We start from the raw sequence: 20853 nt of genomic DNA, 5'->3' as shown, positions 1-20853 counted from the left end.
GATCTTATATGTCAAAAGGATACAGAAAGTAGAGCGTGCTCGGTTCCTTTTGAGGTCTGTATTATTTACAAAATTTGTGCTTTTTCGAACTAAAACTACTTCAACATGGAAACTATATCTTCAACTCCAGCTCAGGGGATGCAGCAAATAGATTTGACTAAACTCAACTTACAGCAATTGACACAATTGAAACAGCAAGTCGACCAGGTGAGGATAATTTTTGCTATAAAATATTTGCTTTTTGTAATTCTATATGATTGATGTAACATAATTACTTATAAAGGAATTTGTTTCGATTCTAGGAGCTAAATCTGTACCAAGATTCCTTACAAACCTTGAAAATAGCTCAGACTAAGTTTATGGATTCCGGTGAAAGTGTTGAGAAAATTACGCCGGAAACTAAAGGAAAATCTATACTGGTACCTTTGACTGGATCAATATACGTTCCTGGTACTATTACCGATACAGAGAATGTTATTATAGATATTGGAACGGGTTATTACGCTGAAAAGGTAAACTTATTACTTTGTAAGGCATTTTGTAATGTTAACATATTCCATATATAATGCTTTTAATTTGAGTGAGTCAAAATGCTATATTCAATATTTTCTATGTCAATTTACTAACTCCCATCTCGTTGCGCAATGTCAACACAATGAGTTGATTCTGATCTTACTCTTGAAACTTGCCAAGCATCAACTGGAATCATGCAGCATTAAGCGAATACTGTACTTGATTTAATCCTGTACTTATCGCATGTTTTATTAATAGTCTACTTAGATTTTGATATATAAAGTGCGACAAATTCAATAACTTACCTTTAAATTATATGGTTTTTCAAATATTTAGGCACCATGTGTGTGTACAATGTAACTGTTAATATTTTTTATGTAATATGCAATTTCAAAATTAAACATTATATTAGATATTACTATAAAGTAACTTCAAACAATTGAATGAAATTGATATATTATCCTTTCTGGGACAAGTTTCAACACCATAAATGATAAACTTACCTTTTTGATTCATTGTATTAAAATTACATTGATTGACTTTTTCACATCCAGCATGTAGTAAGATCTATGTATGCAGCACAAAAGGTCACTTCCTTATTCAGTGACTTCTGCTCGTATAGTAAATAAAAACCAGTTTCACATATAAAAAAAATGGAGAACATGTTATAATTTATCTTTTAAATATTTTTTTTACTTTTCATTTTATTTTTTCTTACAGTATTTTGTATTTCAAGTTTTAGTAAAATTTTGTCAAACCACAAAGTAGATATGGATATAGGTACATATCGCTCACTCCTTTCAAGAACGTCATAAATCAAAAAACTTGATTTTTCAGGAGAACGTTTTTAAAGTTTAAGAAAATAATACAATGTATTAAAAATAAACATCAAGCCACTTACTGAACTTTTTACTCTGCAACAGATCTTTTTAGGTAAAACCTGAAGGTTTTTTCTACATTTGAAAAATATTAAGTATATTTAAAAAAATAATTAAACTATACCTTTTCTTCAAAATGCAAAATCAACACTTTCTGCCCTATATCGGTTAAATATTAAGTTAAAAATATGCCGCTTTTGCTGGGCTATAGTATATTTTCTGGGCATTCCGAAAACATGCACAACTAAAATTTGACGATTTTTGATTTATGACGTTCTTGAAAGGAGTGAGCGATATATGACACTTAACGAAGTGAACTATAGACTTAAATTATGATTTACAACATTTTGGATGTGTCCAAATCCTCGTTTACAAATTTGGGGTTCTCCACTTGGGACTTGTTATGTATGTTGAGATGTTAAATGCCTTGTATGTTCATTCTCACATTTATTGCTTTTTAAAAATCTGGCTTTTCACAAATTTTTAAATTTTTCACAGGTTTTTATTAACCGTTTTACTGCGGACTGTCGGTATATCGACGCTTTATTACCGCGCGAAAACTGCGTACCGTCGAAATATCGACTATTGCTCAGTTTGATAATAGATAACGACCTGTGTAAACATGTCGCGGTGCGCGCAAATCATTTTTAATTCGTCAATAGTAATCATAAATAAACATTAAAAAAGTACATCGCAGTGAAAATAGCATTTGATGAAAATGTACACAATTTTGTGTACACTTAATTGAAATATTATTTTTTCTCTAAAATTCTTCTGCAATTTAGGCATAATATGTAAAAAAAGGCTCAGCAGTAAAACGGTTAAACTCCGACAGTAATAAGTGTACAATTAGGGTCGTATACTAATCACAAGTTACCGCAAACCCAATTCCGATCTGCTCAATGTTTTTAGCCTCCCTCACGCTATACCGAAAGTTAGCGAATAGAACGCTTAAAAGCATCTTCCGCTCTCTACCAACAGTATGTAAATGACGCTTTTAAGCGTTTCCCGCAAACAATGTGTTAATATGTTCCCACATTTATTGCTTTGCAAAAATCTGGCTTTTCATGAAATTTGTTATTAATCCACATTATATTTCAGGGTATCGCCAGCGCTAAAGATTACTTCAAAAGGAAAGTTGAATTTCTTACCCAACAAATGGAAAAAATTCAAGCTCTTGGAATTGAACGGTCTAAGATCCGAGACGCAATTTGCGATGTGTTGGAACGGAAACTACAGAGTCAAATGGCTGCTCAAAAGTCACCAGCTGCATCATAACTGACTTAATATTTAATTTATTGATTACGCAATATGCTGAACCTTAAAACTAATTATAATATATCGCTTTCAATATTATTTTAAAATAACAAATTCATTGTCTCCTGGAATTAATTTTTATATTTCTGTAGTACTGGGTGCTGCATATATGAGAAATATAATTTAGTATTAACTTAACTATTAAAGCCAACAAGTTCTACTGTGGATTTAGAACTTTATAACAAGCGTATTAACACATATTAAAGGATAATTTTATTCTATTTCATATCATGGTTAAACTGAAAAATTAGTATGCATTTTTTGTGCATTTGAGTTTCAATTTTTTTTTTTTTAATTACCTAACGTCCAAGTGACTCTGAAATCTAGCTATGGCTTATGCAACACCGTTTATCATGTCCCTACTCAGGCTTCAACTTTATAAGTTTCATAGCCTATGCCTACTTGTGAGTGCATTTACTCTTTATGTTTAATGTTACTATAATTTCATGTAATTCATGAGTGAAAATTCTAGGCAAAAACACTCGCGTTTGAGTTTCAATAATTTGGATACTGGGATAAATACCTTTATTTTTTTCTTACATATGTTGATGAATTGGACGCCAATTTCAACCATATGTACAGTAAAATTCCGTATGTCCGCCTTCGGCTGGACCATGCTCAAACCGAACTTGTGTTTTATTTATTTATTTTTTTACTATAGACTATATAAAATTTTTAAATGTCTATATTGGTATTTTTCATAGTAATAACTGCTTATGTGTAGTCTTTTACAATGTAGAGAACGAAAAATTTTGAAATTGTACTGTGAATTCATATTTTTCTGTATTTTCGGATAATCCAACCTTCCTTGCTTGATCAGAATGACTGTTAAACAAGATCGAAAGGTTAATTTATCAGTGATGAGAAATTTATGTAAAGCTTGTTTTTTTTGGGGATAGATATTGCAAAGTAATGCTTGTTATAATGATGTAATCGTCTTGAAAGTAAATTGCTTAATAATATGGAAGGTCTCTTTATTGATATTTAGAAAAAAAGATGTATAAATATATTACACTGATATAAAATTGGTGAATTTAATTTCTAGTATCGTTTTTGTATTACACATATCTTGTGTATGGATGCTTATCTGCCTTAACTATGTATAATATTAATTGCAACAATATAAAATCTAAAACCAAGATATGCTTTGTTTATTCATGTCCTTTTATCATCCATTTATTCTTTTGCAATCCCTTATCGCACCTGATGGTGCATAGGGCATTGCATCATATAAACACAGTGCTATCTAGATTGTTAACACATGATGGAAAGGTGATCAGCCCTCCGCTTCAGGCACTAGTCCAAGGTGATATTAAATAAATTTTAGAGAGAAAAATCACTTATAATTATTTTACCTCCCCCTCTGGGAATCAAACCCGGGACCTCCAGTACGATAGCCAAGTGTGTTGACCACCACGGAGGGAAACAAAATTTAATTTTTTACATGAAAGAAATCATTTAAAAAGATTTCCGAAGTAATATTTTATTATTACAATCATATTCTTATCATAATGCCGATATGTGCACTTAACCTTTCCGAGAGTATGGACTAAATGAACGTAGTTGCAAATTTTCCTCAAAGGAGTATCGACGTTAATGAACGTCGAAGTCATCTGTTAGTTGGTATGGTCTAATTTGTATAGTAATGATATCTGTGGATATTTGTATTTAACTTTGTCATAAAATAAAGTCTAGAGATGGTGAGCCTTATTTTTTTTATTTAAATTATTTTTACATAATTTCTATCTTCATAATACAAAGATTTAATCAAAAAAAAAAATACATATTAATGTAAAAAAAAAACCCACTCCCCAGAGAAAGTCGGACATCAATTATTGTGCTGTTGGAAAGGTTAAAATATTTTTGATACGGTAATAAGGCGACTACCATGTCACTAATCAATGCACATGCTAAAAGGTACTTCACGGACAAGCTTTCCATTTCGATAAGAAAAAATGCAATATAAATTAATTATTTATTATAATCAAATAAAAAAATAAAAATAAAAAACAAAAATATACACATAGTTTGATCTGTGTATAGATGTCAGTAGTAAGAAACGTGCAGCGATAGTTGGTTTATGATTTGAGTGAAGAGTCTAATTCTCCGCCAGCTAGCATTTCCTTAATAATGTCCAGACCTCCAAGAAGTTCTCCCTTTACATACACTTGAGGGTATGTAGGCCAATCGGAATACGTTTTCAGTCCTTGTCGTACTTCTTCATCGTTCAGAATGTCAAACGTTTCATATTCAACTCTAAAAAAATAGGATTAATTATTAGATTAAGTACAGCAAGCAATGAAACATATTTTAAAAATAATACGACAGGGGTACAGAAACCAAAACAGAAGTATCCTAAGTTGTTGATCATATAATCTAGATTTTAATTGCATATAGTTTTTTTCCGTCCCATTATCAAATAACAACAAGAGGTTTTTTGGATTCAGGTTTGGGTGAAATCGGCATATTCCCTTCTTCTTAAAACCCTTATTTTTTTGTAATATTAACACTTTATACACTTGTGTAACTTCACCATTCCTGTATTGATGTATCATATTACTCTTCCTTCTTCTTCAAACCCTTATCGGCACCCCAATGGTTCATAGGGCACTGCATCATATAGAAGCAGTCTTATCTTGATCGTTAACACATGAAGGAAAGGTGATCAGCCCTCTGCTTCAGGTACCAGTTCAGAGTATGTAATATGGAATAAATATTAGAGTGAACAAAATCACTTAAATTTATTTGACCCCCCCTTGGAAATCGAATCCAGAACCTCCAGTACGGTACCCGAACATGCTGACCATCACACTACGGAGGAAGACAATCGGCATATTACGCATATAAAACCAAGGATTCATATAATGATTAGCCATAAATTAAATTGACCGTTCCCAGTCTCTTGTCATATTATTTTGACAATAAAACCAATATGGTAGAATTCGCATCGGGTTAATATCATGTTTATACGGTAAACACATTTAACGTGACAGCTTGGATCCTGTTTCATGACACCTATGAATCTAAAAAGTAGCCAAAACTTCCCATTGTCAGTGGTTATCTTAAACCCAATCTTCGTATCTAGAATCTGTCATGACATCTAGCTGTTTTAGAATGAAGAATAAGTCACGATTTAAGTAAAAAATAAAAATAAAAAACATTACAATCTTATACTCTCTGTCCTGATAAATTAAGGCTTGAATATCGTATATTGTCACTAACAGATTCCAGAATAGGACATCGTTGTTGCTTTAGGTTCTCACAGATGTGAGTGGAAAATTTTTCACATTTCGGACGGGTGGTTTTTACATCTGCAGACTGCTGGCGACGGGATTTGATAACACAGAAATTGATATATGTGTAATATTCACATAAAAACATTAAATATATAATTCCTTCTTTTCGACTTTGAAATGAGGCAGGGGCAGAAGGTAAAAATACCCTTCCCGTCCTTAAGCATCAATCGACTAAACAGGTAGAAATACCTTTCCCGTCCCTAGTGTCTTAATGAACAGGATTGCTTGAAAATACTTTGAAAAAAATTGTATGACACTTTTCACTCTATGCATAAAATTAGCAATGTTTTTATTTTTTATTACTACATTTTGAGGAAAACGATATCATTTATGTTATGAGATTAAAGTGCCAAACATATTAATAATTCAATCATCAGTAAACTGTATGTGTAAGATAGCCAACCCAAATGCTGTATGCAACGCAATAAAAGCGAAAAATCAAATTGAAGTATATAGTAAACCTTACCCCGTATCTTGCATGATTTGTATAAGGGTTCTGCTAAATCCACATTTAGGGGTGGTTCTGTTTCCCTTCATGAAGATCATAACTTTGTGTTGGTTAATCAGTTTTTTTAGTCTCTCTTCAAGCGGTTCCTTGGGAGAGGCTGGCACCGAACTGAGGTGCTTCACTTTGGCAGTAAGGCTGACAACATCCGCGCCATCTAATCTATCCACCAATTGGCTATTTCTAATAAATATAACGGTAGGAACAGCTTCAACCTGGAATCAATGTAAGTTTACATTACAGGATGTAATCATTGTTATTTTATTCTAAATATTATTAATATTTAAAGCATTTACTTTGAGGTAAGTCATTTTTACTTATTTATTTTTTTACAAAAATGTTAATAATATTAGTATATAACCACTTAGCGAGATTTTTATGTCTACGGGTTTCGAGACGTACCCCTCTTTTCGTCAGGACAATCACTACCACAGCATGCAAACAATACCACCCTTCACTACCATAGCACTATTTATACACTTTAAACTACATTTTGTGTAGTAACTCAGTTTTAAGACAAAGACCTGACAAAGAGACGGGTACGTCTCGAAACCAGTAGACATAAAAATCTCGGTGAGTAGGTTATATACTAATATTATTAACATTTTTGTAAAAAAATAAAATGGTTAATTTTATTTGTTGGAGAGAAAACTGACATTATATTTTGATGTCTACATATTATTATAACAACCCATTCCTCTATTCCTCACAATAATTTTTCAGTAATTTCTTTTTTCCAAGCGGCTAGACCAGGGGTTTCCAATCTTTTCAGCCCACGGCGCACTTACTATACTTAAGTTTAGTATTTTGTCTCATGGCGCCCCTCTTTACTTTCTACGGCGCACCAGGACGCCACAGCGCACATTTTTGAAACCCCGGGGCTAGACAATGAAATGAATTACCTCTTCATGTGAAAAATTAACCATCTCTGATGTCTTTCAAGAAATGCCTGAAATATTAATATCCATACTTGGAATCCTAACTGTCCATCATATCATTCTTCCTTTGCCTCCCATGTTTACATCAATTTACAATTTCATTAACACATTGTTTGCAAGATGTTTCCTGCGAAATTTCTTAGAAGCATCTTTTACATACGGTTGGTAGGAAAGCAGGAGACGCTAATAAGCGTACTTTTTGCTTACTTTTGGTAGAGCGCGAGGGACGCCGAAAAACATTTTACCGATCAGATTGGGTTTGCGGTTACCTGTGACTAGTATACTGAGGGTCGGGCGGATGTTTGAGTATAATTAGGGTTGGGGTGATGAAAAAACTGCCTGACAACAGTCTGTTTACTGTCTATCATATCATTCTTCCTTGGCCTTCCTTGTTTTCATCAATTTACAATTTCATTAATATATAATACTGCAATTATTTATTAAGGATGAAAGCAAGTATGAAAGTAGACTGAATGCAGTCAAAATGCGATCTCTCAGAAGAATGTGCGACAAAACGATGTATGATAGATGTGCGAATAGTGAAATAAGGAAGGAATGCAAAGCTGAGATAAGCATTATCGATAAAATTAAGAAAGGTGTGCTGAGATGGTTTGGAGATGTGGAATGAATGAGTGAGGATAGAATGGTAAAACAAATTTATGAGGCGAATTTTATTGGGAAAAGAAGCAGAGGAAGACCGAGAAAAACATGGCACGATCAGGTATGCCAAATACTTGAAAGTGGTCAGGTTAGGAGTCGTAACAATCGGCGGGTATGTATGAGGAGATGCATGAACGTGGAAGAGGCGAAGAATGTTTGCAAGGACAGAGTGGTGTGGTGCTCTATTATCTCTGCCTACCCCTGCAGGAGAAGCGGCGTGATGGTTGGTTAGTTAGTTAGTTAGTTAGCAATTATTTCTTCATTTGTACCGCGATAAATTGAAATTCATGTTTTTTCTCACTATCTGCCCACTAATTTCGAATGGTTTAAACCTTGACCATTATCCCTAGGTTTGATTGGTTGGAAGATATTGCTTCTTAGCAATCATATAATTTGTTAATAATAAATCTGGTATTTGTGTTCTTACAAAAGTAAAAATATTTTTGATAATTTATATTTATGATAGTACTACTATTATTACTACTACCATCACGCTATTTCTTCGCAGGGGTAGGCAGAGAGGATGGTACTCCACACTCTTCTGTCCTGACATACACTCCACGCTTTCTCCACATCCATACATGCCCTCCGATTACGAAAAACTTTTGAAATCACCAAATTTTTGGTTCTGATTGATCTGATCATGCCAAGTCTTTTTCGGTCATCCTCGTTCTGTTCTCCCACCTATATTTTTTTAGTCATTCTCTCGTTATCCATTCGCTCAAAGTATCCATATTGAAAAATATTATTTAACAAAGCTATTTATAAAAGTACTCATTAAAACTGGATGTCAAAGCCATTGCTGGATACTAAAAATCAATGATTGTTGATAAAAAAAAAAACATATTTATAATATAATTAAAATGAAACTTTGTTTTAAAATCACTATAAATATTTTATTATAACTTAATTATAATGTCTACCGGTTTCGAAGCTAACCACTTCTTTATCAAGACTGATTAATACGTATAGTGTTTTAGTATTAATCAGTCTTGATAAAGAAGCGGTTAGCTTCGAAACCAATAGACATTATAATCAAGTTATAATAAAATATTTATAGTGATTTTAAAACAAAGTTACATTTTAATTATAAAATGGAAAATCACAAAGTTAGTGCTTCAAATATAAATTATATATTCATAATACCTTAAATTTTAGAGATATATCAGAGAGTTCTTCAGCTGGGCAAACACAGAACTGCGTTCCGCTGGATTTTATTTCGGGCAAATTAGCTAATTCCTGCATTACTTCTGTTACTTGCTTGCATTGAGGAGCCCATTCTGCAGAAAAGTGTACTACAGACAAATTTGAAGAACTGAAAGTAACAAAAACATGTGTTTATTGCATAAAACCTGATTTGAAACAAAAACATACTGTAATTATTTATTGTAACTGCAGACAGTTGGTAGAATTCCATATTGAATTGTTGGGTAATATATCCAAAATAAAACAAGGGTTGTTGGATTGAATTCTACATTTATTTATGCATATGTTAATACGTGACGCATTTCGTCTTCTCAGGACATTATCAAACACTCTTATACTTTATTAAACACTCTTATACTGTAAACTAACTATTCGATAGTCTACTAAAATTTCTAACAATATAAGTTTAAAAATTAGAAAAATTAGTCAATTTTCTGGCATACTGTAATATGGAAATAAAATATAGACTATCGGGCAGATATAATGGGGGCGGCTGGAGGCATTTGATACGGTGCTACAGTTGTTGGCTTCGCATGTTGGAGATTCATTGGTCGGAACGTGTAGGGAATAACAATACAATAAGTTTTAAGCAGGACTGGGGGGTCTAGATGCTTTTTTGTTGTTGTGAGGTCAAGGGATCTTGCATCCCTTATGTCACTGCGACCATATTAGGTCTATTGTGACCTAGTCTCGGTGCTTACTAAATAAAGAAACACGACAGCGAGCCAAATGGATAGGCTGTAATATAAGACATCCAGACCTGCTTCTTACGACTGCGGAAGACACGTGCGAAGGCACAAACAAGGATGACCTGTTTAACCTACATGGACCAAATTATCTCCGACATGCATTATAGTGGGTACGCCGAGTTGAAGAGACGAGTGGAGGATAGAGGAGGGTGGAGACTGATCATGAAATAAGCAAACCAACACAAAGATTGAATAAAACCCACGAAGAACTGAGAACCTATGCTTTCTATAAAGTTAATAAAACAGAAGATATTTTTAGGGACCTTTCGTTCAAGCATTGGCTTCATATTGTGTAACAGGATAATAATCACACTGGCAGTATTAATGTCATCTTCTTACCCAATGGCTTTTACCGCTCTTCACTAATTGCAGCTGATAATGCACAGAGTACTGCATTTGATTAATGTAGTATTATCAATCAATATTTACATGAAAGCAAGATCAGTTTTAAAAATGAAGGTATAATAGAATTTTAAAACCAAGGTAGCCGGAAATTAAACCCTGGTTTTTATTTCTTTCTTTGGACGAAGAACCCGAATTTGTGTGACACATGACCATAACTTATGCATACAAGTAACGCGCTGATCGCACATGCAAGAGGATTATATATTTAAGAAATAATTGCAAAACGTCATGTACTTTGTAATTGATTTTGACATAATATTTCAAACCGGATAATACTGCCACGGTTAAGACATATTGCCGTAATAATACTTAAACGCTTTTTACTATTATTTACTAAAAAATTATATTCATTACGATATAGTACTGATCAAAAGCTATGCCGATGCATGTTTTATAACTACTTAACCATGTTTATGTATCACCGCAGGACACACAGAATAAAATTATGTTTACCTTGTGAACTTGAGAAATTCTTCCGAAGAAGTAATATTTTGAATTGCAGACATGTTCAGCCCTATTATTGCTTCGTTGACCGCGAATTTAAATTTTAAAAAATAACGCAGCCCCGCACCCAGTTACGATTTCTAAACCAAAGAGAAAGTTCGGGAAAAGATCGAATTGGCCTTTGGACCATAGAAGTCGTTGCTGCAAATATTGCCATATGAAGGATCTTTATACATTATTAGTATCTACTTGGAATTTTAGAAATTCAAAATTCAGTTTTATCTTTGCAAAATATAATGTTTTTATAATTAGAATAATATAATGGTTGTATTTTATATACTTACACATTTTAAAAAATTAGTTGGAAGATATTGCTGTTTAGAAATAAGCCCAACAATGTACTTATTTATTTTCCGTACATGAAGTTAAACAAATAAATGGTTTAAGCTGGATACTTGCATCCTTAGTAGATGTTTTTTTTTTATTTAGGAAAAAATATTTACGACTTTATTTTTTACAAAAATACTTCAATTTCATTTCAATTCCGTGAGTTAAGCGGCCATTATTAGAAATAGGTATCTTTGGTAGTGGGTTCGAACCGAGAAACTCTGACTCCGTGACACTAACCAAGGGACCACAACCCGACACAATAGAGTTGTTGTCTCTAGTAAGTGAGTAAATATTCAAATCACGAAGATTATATATTGCTTGTGATTTTATAATGTTATTTCAATAGGATGATAATAAAACACGTTTAAAAATTTGCTTTAATATATTATAGAACTTAGTACTGTACATGTTATAATAATTTTATTCATATCTCAAATTATAAATAAGATGTAATAGGTGATAGTATTATATATTATGTACAAAACAATTTTCATAGTCAATGCTTACAATATGTAGAAAGTATTTTATCAAATATTTAATATTACATAGCAGAACTTTAAGTCCTAAAAAGTATATAATATTACATACATTATGAGTACTTCTGACGAGGAATTACTCAGGTTATAAAATCAAACCATTATTACTTATTATAATATATTCATAAATACAAATTGTTGATTTATTTATATCCTACCTACATATGTGGATTTGATCAAGTAATATGGGGTATTATCAAGTTTTAATAGCACATACATAAGAACCAAGAATCACATAACTGTCGCTATTAATTATTATAATTAATAATCAACTCATGTGACAACTAATTAAGAATGAATTAATATTAGATATTCGAATTGCTGCTGAAACGAGTATTAATAAAAAATCTCCTATTGACGTCATGTAATGCTCTAATATATATGGGATATTTAAAAAAATAAACACTTACAAAAAGTAAAGAAAAAAATACAATTATACTAACGTAACTGGGATAGTTGGAATAAATAAATAAATAATTATAATACATGTGAATAAACAAACAAAAACAACATATGAAATTGTTAGAAATGTATTACCCTATTTCCAAGGTTCACCTTGGAAATAGGGTAATACATTTCAATAATAATAAATAATATATATTTATAGATTGACACATGATGGCCAAATACCATACATATATTTGTCAATCATTCGCATTTTCTTTGTTGGTTTCATTATATCTTCTATACATGCGGAAAAGGGATTATTAAAACCAGTGAAGATGGAAAATGATCGGATCTGAAGATGTATTGATTTTTCAGTCTTTGGTAAAACCGTAGAATTATGTGGTGAATGAGTAGTGTCAAGATGATGGCATAAGATTTAATATAATCAATATGACAATTAAAAAAAATACTTAAAAAAAGTACTTTTTTCGAATGCGTAGTTTTAATGCTAGAGACGTTCAAAATATTTTATTCGGGATTTATTAGTACGAAGATAATCGTTTTAAAATGATCCAGATTACGTTAAATTGTATTTTCCTCGTTAGTTGTAATAATAACCTATTTTCAACATGTTATATCTCATACTTTATTTAGATAGGTAATCATAAACACGGATCTTGTTCGTGGAATATAACTTTTTGATATTTAGCTACTGCTTCCTTTAATGTTCAGTGTTTTTATTTGAATTAAATCTGTATCTATTTGAAATAATAATAAAAAACAACTTTGTCAAACTAAGGAAAAAAAAGATTTGAAAGTAAAAGCTGTGCTCCTGTTTTCGCGTTTTTTGAAGACTATTCCAAAATATTATGTAAAAAAGGAAAAATAAATACAGCTTTTATTTGAAGAAAAAAATGTATTACAAAATTAGGAATAATATATAATCTCTGTTTTAAGTTTGAAATAAAGAAAAAATAAAACATGAAAAACGAAAAATAATGAGAATTAGTGATACTGTTGTTCAATGTTTCCCAATTTATATTTATGTATGTACAAATAAATTATTTACAAGAGTTTATTAAAATTTTTAAATGTACATTACATAACACTGAATGTTTTATTTCATACAATAAGTAATTTTTGTGATAAAACAGCAAATTGTTTTTTTAATTTTTTTATTTCAGTTTAGCCAGTCGATAACTTTCAGAAAGTGAAATACGTTTTATTATCTTCGGTATATACGTGTACCATATGTACACAAGCATGTAAAAGGAACATAAGAATTTAGAGTTTTTGATTTTAAATCTGATACATACATACCTACTACTATATTTTTTATTTAAAATTGTCAAATAAATTGTAACTGTTCATAAAAAATATTTTCGTCGTTTGAATTATGTAAAAATATATTAAAATGGCAGATAATTTTTTTAAAAGGTGTTTAATGTGATAAAGAAAACTACCCGGGACGTCCTCTTCTCACAATTCGTCGGTAGTTCTCGTTTGAACTTTGGGACGCGAACCTGACTTGAGAGAATGCAAAGGAGTTGAGAGTTGACAGAAGAGTTTCCTAGTTTAACCAGTTTGTGGACCCCATATGCTCCGAGCTCCATATGTTTTTGAAGTTAAGTGTTTTTTTCTTAAAAAATGCAATATTAATAGGTTTTTACGAATGTATTTATTAAAACTTTCAAAAATGATTAATGTAAATTTGATTGAGTGTAATAAAAAACCTAGGAAAAATGCCATAATTAAAAAAAAACTGCATAAAGCTTATTGTACTTTTTTCTGAAAGGATATGAAACTTCATTGGGCCGACTCAATGTTTATTTATTTAAACTTCATGTACAGAAAATAAATAATTACATTGGTGGGTTTATTGCTAAAAAGCAATATATTCCAACCAACCAAAATGTTGACTCAATTGTAAATTGTATACTCGTAAAAGCCAAGTGATCAGTCCTTCACTCCAAGTTCTTGGATCTAGGAGTGTTATAGTTGTATTTGGTAGGATACTGATGACGTAAGTGAATGAGCTTAGGATGAAGGGCATTAAAGTCCATTTACTCCTAAAAATAGAGATGTTTACATCCATTTTTAAGAAATATACTATGCGTACGATTATTTTGATTTATTTCTTCATGTTCTCTTAATTTAATGGAATTTAATCATAAATCAAATTGCAAACTGAATCTTTTAGTTAAAGCATTTAGTTAAAGATAAAATTAAATTAAAATTGATTTAAACAAAAAAACAATTGTTTAAACTTAAAAAAAAAAAAAATTTGGCCTTGTGATGCCTCAATAAATATTTATTGACTTAATCTATATTTACTATCTACATATATGTTTAGAATCTTTCTACAACTGAGCCATGTATTATGTTATGGTTTTTCATGCTTAAGAAGTTTCACCTTTTTATTTTTATAACACACTTTCTGATTACCATTACACATATCTGGATAGTATTTAAAAATATTACGGAATAATAATTTAGCTTTAAAAATTTTATGTACATAATCGTTTGATTTCAATTTTACGCTTCCACTGCTTTTCGAATATTTATAAGATAAGCTTTAAATCTGTCGCGATTCCATTAAGTACAAGTGCACATTTTTATTGTGATTTTTATGCATATTAAAAATTAACGTGAGTTGTTCAGTTTCCCTAAGCACAATATAATGACGATATTGTACAAAACGCACCTAAATACAATTTAAGTTTCATAGCCTTATCTATAAACTGAGGCACTATCGAGAGCACAAATTATGTATTAACTTTCATCACGTACTGGGAAATGTTTATGGGAACAGGTTGTCGACCAGTATCCCACTGTAGTCTTCGACTCAAATACTGTAATACTCGGGAGCAAAGTCGTTGGCCAGGTTACTGAGGAAATGGAAGTCGGAAGAGCTGTTGCTGTTGTCTCCCGCGGACGCGGGCTGGACTTGGGAAGCTTCGTAGAACTGGTGGAAAGAGCTGTAGTTGTCGCTGGAGTCTGTCTGGACACTAGTGGGAGGAGTCATCACGCTGGTGACGTGGTTGGTTCCCGCGTTGGCTGCCGAGAAGGGCTCGTTGGTGTTGTTACTGTAGACAGCATTGGCGGGGGCGGCGTCGGTGTGGTGAGCCGCGGAGTGGTTGTAAGCGGCACTCTCGTAATACCCGTGCTTGCTAGGATACTCTACGTTGTGGTTAGCCTTGTGCTGAGAGGGATCGGAGTTGTAGTAAGGCGGGATTATCCCGGCGGCCTCGTTCTGCGCCGGCCCGGCCACGTTCATGGCGTGGCCCATCTCTGTCGGGTAGTGGTACCCGAAATGGTTGTTCGGATGATACGCTCCGTGTTCCGCGGCGTACGCTTGAACTTGCGCGTAATTAGAGGCGTTGTGGTGGTACGAGCCTTGCTCGTGATGGATCGAATTTTTGTAATTGTTATAATTAAAGTTCTGCTGGTGGTAAGGCTGGTTCAAAGACCCCGAATAATTATGCCTCGCGCCGCTTCTCGGTATTCCTCGCGGTACCGTTTCGTGGCTTCTCGCGTGCGGGGGGATTCTAGAGAAATGGTGCGAGTCCATGCTCGCCACTCCTTGTTGTCCGGCGTGATATATTTCGTGGGCGTAGTTTTGGTGCATCTGCTGAAACTGCTGCGCTTGAGCTTGTTTGCTTCCAGCGCGATTTAACGCCGGCGCTACCGCGTCGTTCCTGTAGTCCGGGTGGCCGCCCGGATAGTTGTTGGGAAGGTTGTTGAGATGCGCGCCTCTGATGATGTAGGGAGGTATGGCGTTGGGAACATTCTGGGTGATGGCGACCGCGGAGGCCGCGTTGGTAGCCGCAGCCGGAGGTGACGGGCGAGGATAGAGCGCCCCGGGCGGAGCGCCGAGAGGGCTGGGATGCATAGTGGACGGAGTTCCGGGGGTGGACGACGGGGTGAGACTCATAGACGACAATCCCTTGCCGGCTGATATACTGTCTTGAATACCGGCCATGGATGTTTGTCCTTCTTTTCCCGATTGCGGGGAGGTTTTGCAAATGCCTACACTATCGAGGTTGGGAGAATTTCGTCGGTTTTCTGTTTTAACTTTTTTACTAGTAGGTAAACGCGGGCTCGCGAGATGGAGGCCGCTGGATTCGTTAGATCTCGAGTCCTCCTCTCCCCCGAGCTTGTCGAAGGATCCAGAACTCGTGACGCTGGAGGCTCCGTTACTATTAGTGTTGAAACTAGTGTTATTGTTATTGGTCGCACTCGGTGTGTTGTTGTTGTTTCCCCTAGAAGCGTTGAGGTCGGGCAGTTCTTCGTTTGGCCCCAGTAATCCCGCCGGCGGCATCTCGCATCCTTGGCAGCTCTTTTTACTACTCGGTCCGTCGTCATCCATAAACTTGTCAGAAGACATCTTTGAGCTTTTTCCTCCTTCAGATGTGGTAGAGTCTTTATCATCCCCATCGTCTCCCTTGGTTAGCGTTTGCCTTTTGTGTTTCATCCGACGATTTTGGAACCAAACTTTCACCTGGAATCAAGAATAATATTTTGTAATGAATGTTTATAAAAAAGTTCAAAGATGTTCACATACTTCTGCATACTATTATCTATAAAACACTCACAAAGGTTACAGGTTAAGCAGTGTGCTCGAACCGGGCGCAATCTTAGCCATTAAAATTCGTATTATTTTTTGACATCTCATCAAAGATGAAGAAGAATGTGGAATATCTTTAATGATATGTCAAAAAACAATATGAAAAATAACTCCTATAATTGGAAAAAATCCAGATTTGTACACACTTTAAATGTTGTATATAGAGATTGATTATAGAGATTTTTTCAAGAGTTACCAATTTTTGGTGAAGAAGGGACATTATATTCGAAAAGGGATATTTTTAATATAGAAATTTAATCTACTATATTTTAAGAGCTCGAGAAGCGCAATATATGTTACAAATATCGTAGTCTTATAGGAGAAAGTGACCAACTAACAAAACATAAAATGTTCAGTCCCTTTTGCTGTGCAAGAAAATAAACATCAATGCAGTTAGTCATTTTCATCAAGTCAATTTATTATACTTCCAAGTTTAAAATCTCTTTGGGATTTTTTAGGGCAATATTAAGCTAGTAAGATATCAAGTAAAATTATCACGTTTTTGTAAAAAATGCACTTGGTCACTTTCTCCTGTATGACTACGATATGGCTTGTGCTCCTCCATTTATTTTTAATAATGTTCATTCTAATAAGATTTCATATATTTTAGGAAATAAGATAAGACAATAGGAATAAGATTTTTTTTACATAAAAGTATATTTTTTGGTATGTACCTGTCTCTCTGTAAGATCTAAGGAAGCTGCTATTTCTATCCTCCGTGGTCTGCAGAGGTACTTATTGAAATGGAATTCCTTTTCCAGTTCAAGGAGCTGGGTGTTGGTGTAGGCAGTTCTAAGGCGACGTGGAAGTCCATTTTCTGAAAAAAATAATGACGGAATTAAATATCTAATACAAAATAAATAGGTACATATTGTAGGTATAATACATATTGTAGGTATAAACAAGCAATCAAGGGATGTAGAAACCTTCATCAGATAATGATGGAGATCGATGGCATATGTGTGAGTTTTGAAAAAATTGAGTAGTGTGATTATCAAGCATGGGTAGAATGGTGAATGTTACCCTATGTAAAGTAATCATTTAACCAGCCTATGACAAGTTAAAAGCCCTGTTAATACCCAAAATTCCATGTTTTCTTCATCTACATTTCGCTCACTCCTTTCAAGAACGTCATAAATAAAAAATCGTCAATTTTCAGTGTGCATGTTTTTGGAATGCCTAGAAAATGTACTATATCCCAGCAAAAGCGGTATATTTTTAACTTAATATTTACCCGGTACAGGGCAGAAAATGTTGTTTTTGTATTTTAAAGAAAAGGTATTGTTTAATTATGTATATTAATATGCTAAATATTTTTCTAATGGAGAAAAATCATTCAGGTTTTACCTAAAAAGGTCTGTTGCGCAGTAAAAAGTTCAATAAGTGGCTTGATATTTATTTTTAATACATTGTATTATATTTTTAAACTTTAAAAACGTTCTCCTGAAAAATCAAGTTTTTATTTTATTTATGACGTTCTTGAAAGGAGTGAGCAATGTGTTGAGATGTTAAAAATGTAAGAAAATACATTTTGTAATTTATTTTTATTGGAAATATCAAGTTCTGCCCGCAGACTAAAAGTGATTAGATACAGAAGTGACAAAGTACTGTCACCAACTGACGCCTAGCCAGGTGAAATTTAATATCTGAGTCCCCTCACGACCCCTACTCCACCCCCCACCCCCAACCCTCTCGTAACTACCCTCCCCTGAAACTTATCCTACAGCACAAGTTTAACGACTCGCACTTCAGATGTCATTCCTTGGGTTTGATTGAAAATTAGCGACTACCAGGTACATAGTTATGCCATATTTCCAAACATCTCGTAGGATGATATCGAGAGACGGAGAAACAATATTAGGGAAAGTATCAAAGGTTTTCAAACACACACACGCATTTTGCACAGAAATTCACGCATTTCCACAATTCATTAATTTATTTTAAAACATATTAAGTACTTTTTCGTAGTGTAATAGTCAGCCCGCTCGGCTACCGATGTGGAGGTCCTGGGTTCGATTCCCAGTAAGGGGGGACAAATAAAGTGATTTTTTCACTCTTAGTATTGTAAAATTAGACTTGAGGGTAATATTTGTTAATAATTCAATATTACCCTGAAGCGGAGGGCTGATCACCTTTCCTTCATGTGTTAACGATCAAGATAACATTGCTTTTATTTGATGCAGTGCCCTATGCAACATCGGGATGCAGATAAGTAATTTCTGTTACTCATTTAGGGGCATGGAATTAAGGTTAACAAGATTGAAACACAAATAAGAAATAATAAAAAAGATACAAAAATTTAACAAAACTTTCTTGAGACAAATTATAAAATTTAAAACAATTAATGGGTACAGTAAATAGGCATATAAAAACATTAGGTAGGATGCATGTATAAAGGAAAGAAATAAAGGAAGGAAATAAAATACAACTAATCACTGACACAAATAACTTAAAACATATTACATACATAAGTCACGTATATAATATTCCCGATAAGTAATTTTCATTTCTCCTTTTGGGACATGGGATTAAGACTAACAGGACTGAAGCACAAATAAAAAGGCAAAAAAATTAACAAAGCTGACTCAAGTCAACATGTAAAATATAAAACAATAAACGGGTATAGTATATTTATTTAATAGATTTATATTATCCACTGACACTTCGTGATGGAATTGCATTTTTAATTTATTATTAGATTAAAACCAATATTTTTAGCTTTTCCACTTTTTTATTTGACCAGCGACCGGGTTTCGTCGTTACCGACATCATCAGACTGGTGAGAGGCTATACAAATTGTTATGTTATATATAAAAGAAGGCAGGAGTTGATATAATTAAAAAAAAAAAAAAATCATATCAAATCATGGTTATCAACTCCTGCTTTCTTTTATATATAACATAACAATTTGTATAGCCTCTCACCAGTCTGATGATGTCGGTAACGACGAAACCCGGTCGCTGGTCAAATAAAAAAGTGGAAAAGCTAAAAATATTGGTTTTAATCTAATAATAAAGTATATTTATTTTCCTATTGGCATATAAAAAAGAATGGTAAGAAGCATGTTTACAGGTATTTCCTTTAAACATGCTTCTTACCTTATAATTTTTTAGAAAATATAACTAATTACAAACGCAAATATCTTTTCGTAAAGTATTTTTTCAGTTCCTTCATTTTGGATCCCTGAGTGGGATTTACATATTTTATATGTGTCAGGCAGCTGGTTAATTCGGGTAATATAGGCAATATATTGCAAGGACCTTACTCCAAACTTAGCTGTGTTTATCGGTATAATGTTGAATGGTAAAGGTACATTAAAACCTCTCGAATTTGATTTATATATGTCATAGAATTCTAGCAGTATATAGGATCGCTTGAAAAACAGTAATTTTTATCACATAAAATATATTTTTTTTTCGTTTTAAAATAATTTATTCAAGTCTCAATCGGTTAAATAATATAAATAAATACAAATACATTTAAGTCATACGTAAGCTAGAGTTTTTGCCTAGATCTTTCACTCATGAATTACATGAAATTATAGTAACTTTAAACATAAAGAGTAAATCCACTCACGAGTAGGCATAGGCTATGAAACTTATAAAGTTGAAGCCTGAGTAGGGACATGATAAACGGTGTTGCATAAGCCGTAGCTTGATTTCAGAGTCACTTGGACGTTAGGTAATTAAAAAAAAAAGTCATACGTATATTTTGTAACACAGATACATAAACATAAATAAACACATATGTATTTTATGTAAAGGGGGTTAATTTTAAATTTGAGTTGCATTTTATTTTCTCGCTCCCTTACCAGGGTTTCAGAACCCTAAAGAGGGTAGGCTGGGTTCTTGATTGACAGCTCGTGTCTGGCCAATGGCGGGCTCGGAATACTGATGAGGTGGCTGTCAATCAATCCACCCTTCCTCCCCCCTTCCCCGATCCGACCAGACTACCGGCCCTGTCACAACGTTGCCATGAAAAAATATGACAACCACTAAGGGA

General features: G+C 33.4%; 3 protein-coding genes across 3 annotated transcripts in view; 1 reads left to right on the top strand and 2 right to left on the bottom strand.

The window, feature by feature from the left end:
- The first annotated feature begins 6 nt into the window (after window positions 1-6).
- On the top strand, window positions 7-4409 carry Pfdn5 (prefoldin 5). Its single transcript, XM_088275668.1, has 3 exons — window positions 7-207; window positions 303-512; window positions 2493-4409. The coding sequence occupies exons 1-3, from the start codon at window positions 106-108 to the stop codon at window positions 2667-2669; spliced, it is 489 nt and encodes a 162-aa protein (XP_088131794.1). The 5' UTR covers window positions 7-105; the 3' UTR covers window positions 2670-4409.
- A 260-nt stretch (window positions 4410-4669) lies between these two features.
- Window positions 4670-11071, bottom strand: Grx3 (Glutaredoxin 3). The gene is made up of 4 exons (XM_088275656.1): window positions 10921-11071; window positions 9254-9422; window positions 6471-6724; window positions 4670-4964 (listed from the first exon to the last, which is right to left on the bottom strand). Exons 1-4 carry the CDS (start codon window positions 10971-10973, stop codon window positions 4787-4789), a joined length of 654 nt encoding a protein of 217 aa, XP_088131782.1. The 5' UTR covers window positions 10974-11071; the 3' UTR covers window positions 4670-4786.
- A 3998-nt stretch (window positions 11072-15069) lies between these two features.
- pb (homeobox proposcipedia) overlaps window positions 15070-20853 on the bottom strand; it is a 97544-nt gene continuing 91760 nt past the window's right edge. Inside the window, exons 2-3 of the mRNA XM_088275956.1 lie at window positions 17526-17668; window positions 15070-16725 (exon numbers count right to left, since the gene is read on the bottom strand). Of these exons, the coding sequence (XP_088132082.1) occupies window positions 15070-16725; window positions 17526-17668 (1799 nt within the window). The remainder of the gene's footprint in view (window positions 16726-17525; window positions 17669-20853) is intronic.

The sequence above is a fragment of the Brachycentrus maculatus genome, unplaced genomic scaffold (assembly GCF_059751285.1).
Source record: "Brachycentrus maculatus isolate JH-2025_06_01 unplaced genomic scaffold, ASM5975128v1 h1tg000037l, whole genome shotgun sequence".
In the NCBI taxonomy this organism is placed as follows: Eukaryota; Metazoa; Arthropoda; class Insecta; order Trichoptera; family Brachycentridae; genus Brachycentrus; species Brachycentrus maculatus.
The sequence above is the reverse complement of the archived record's forward strand: the minus strand, read 5'-3'. Positions and strand labels throughout refer to the sequence as shown.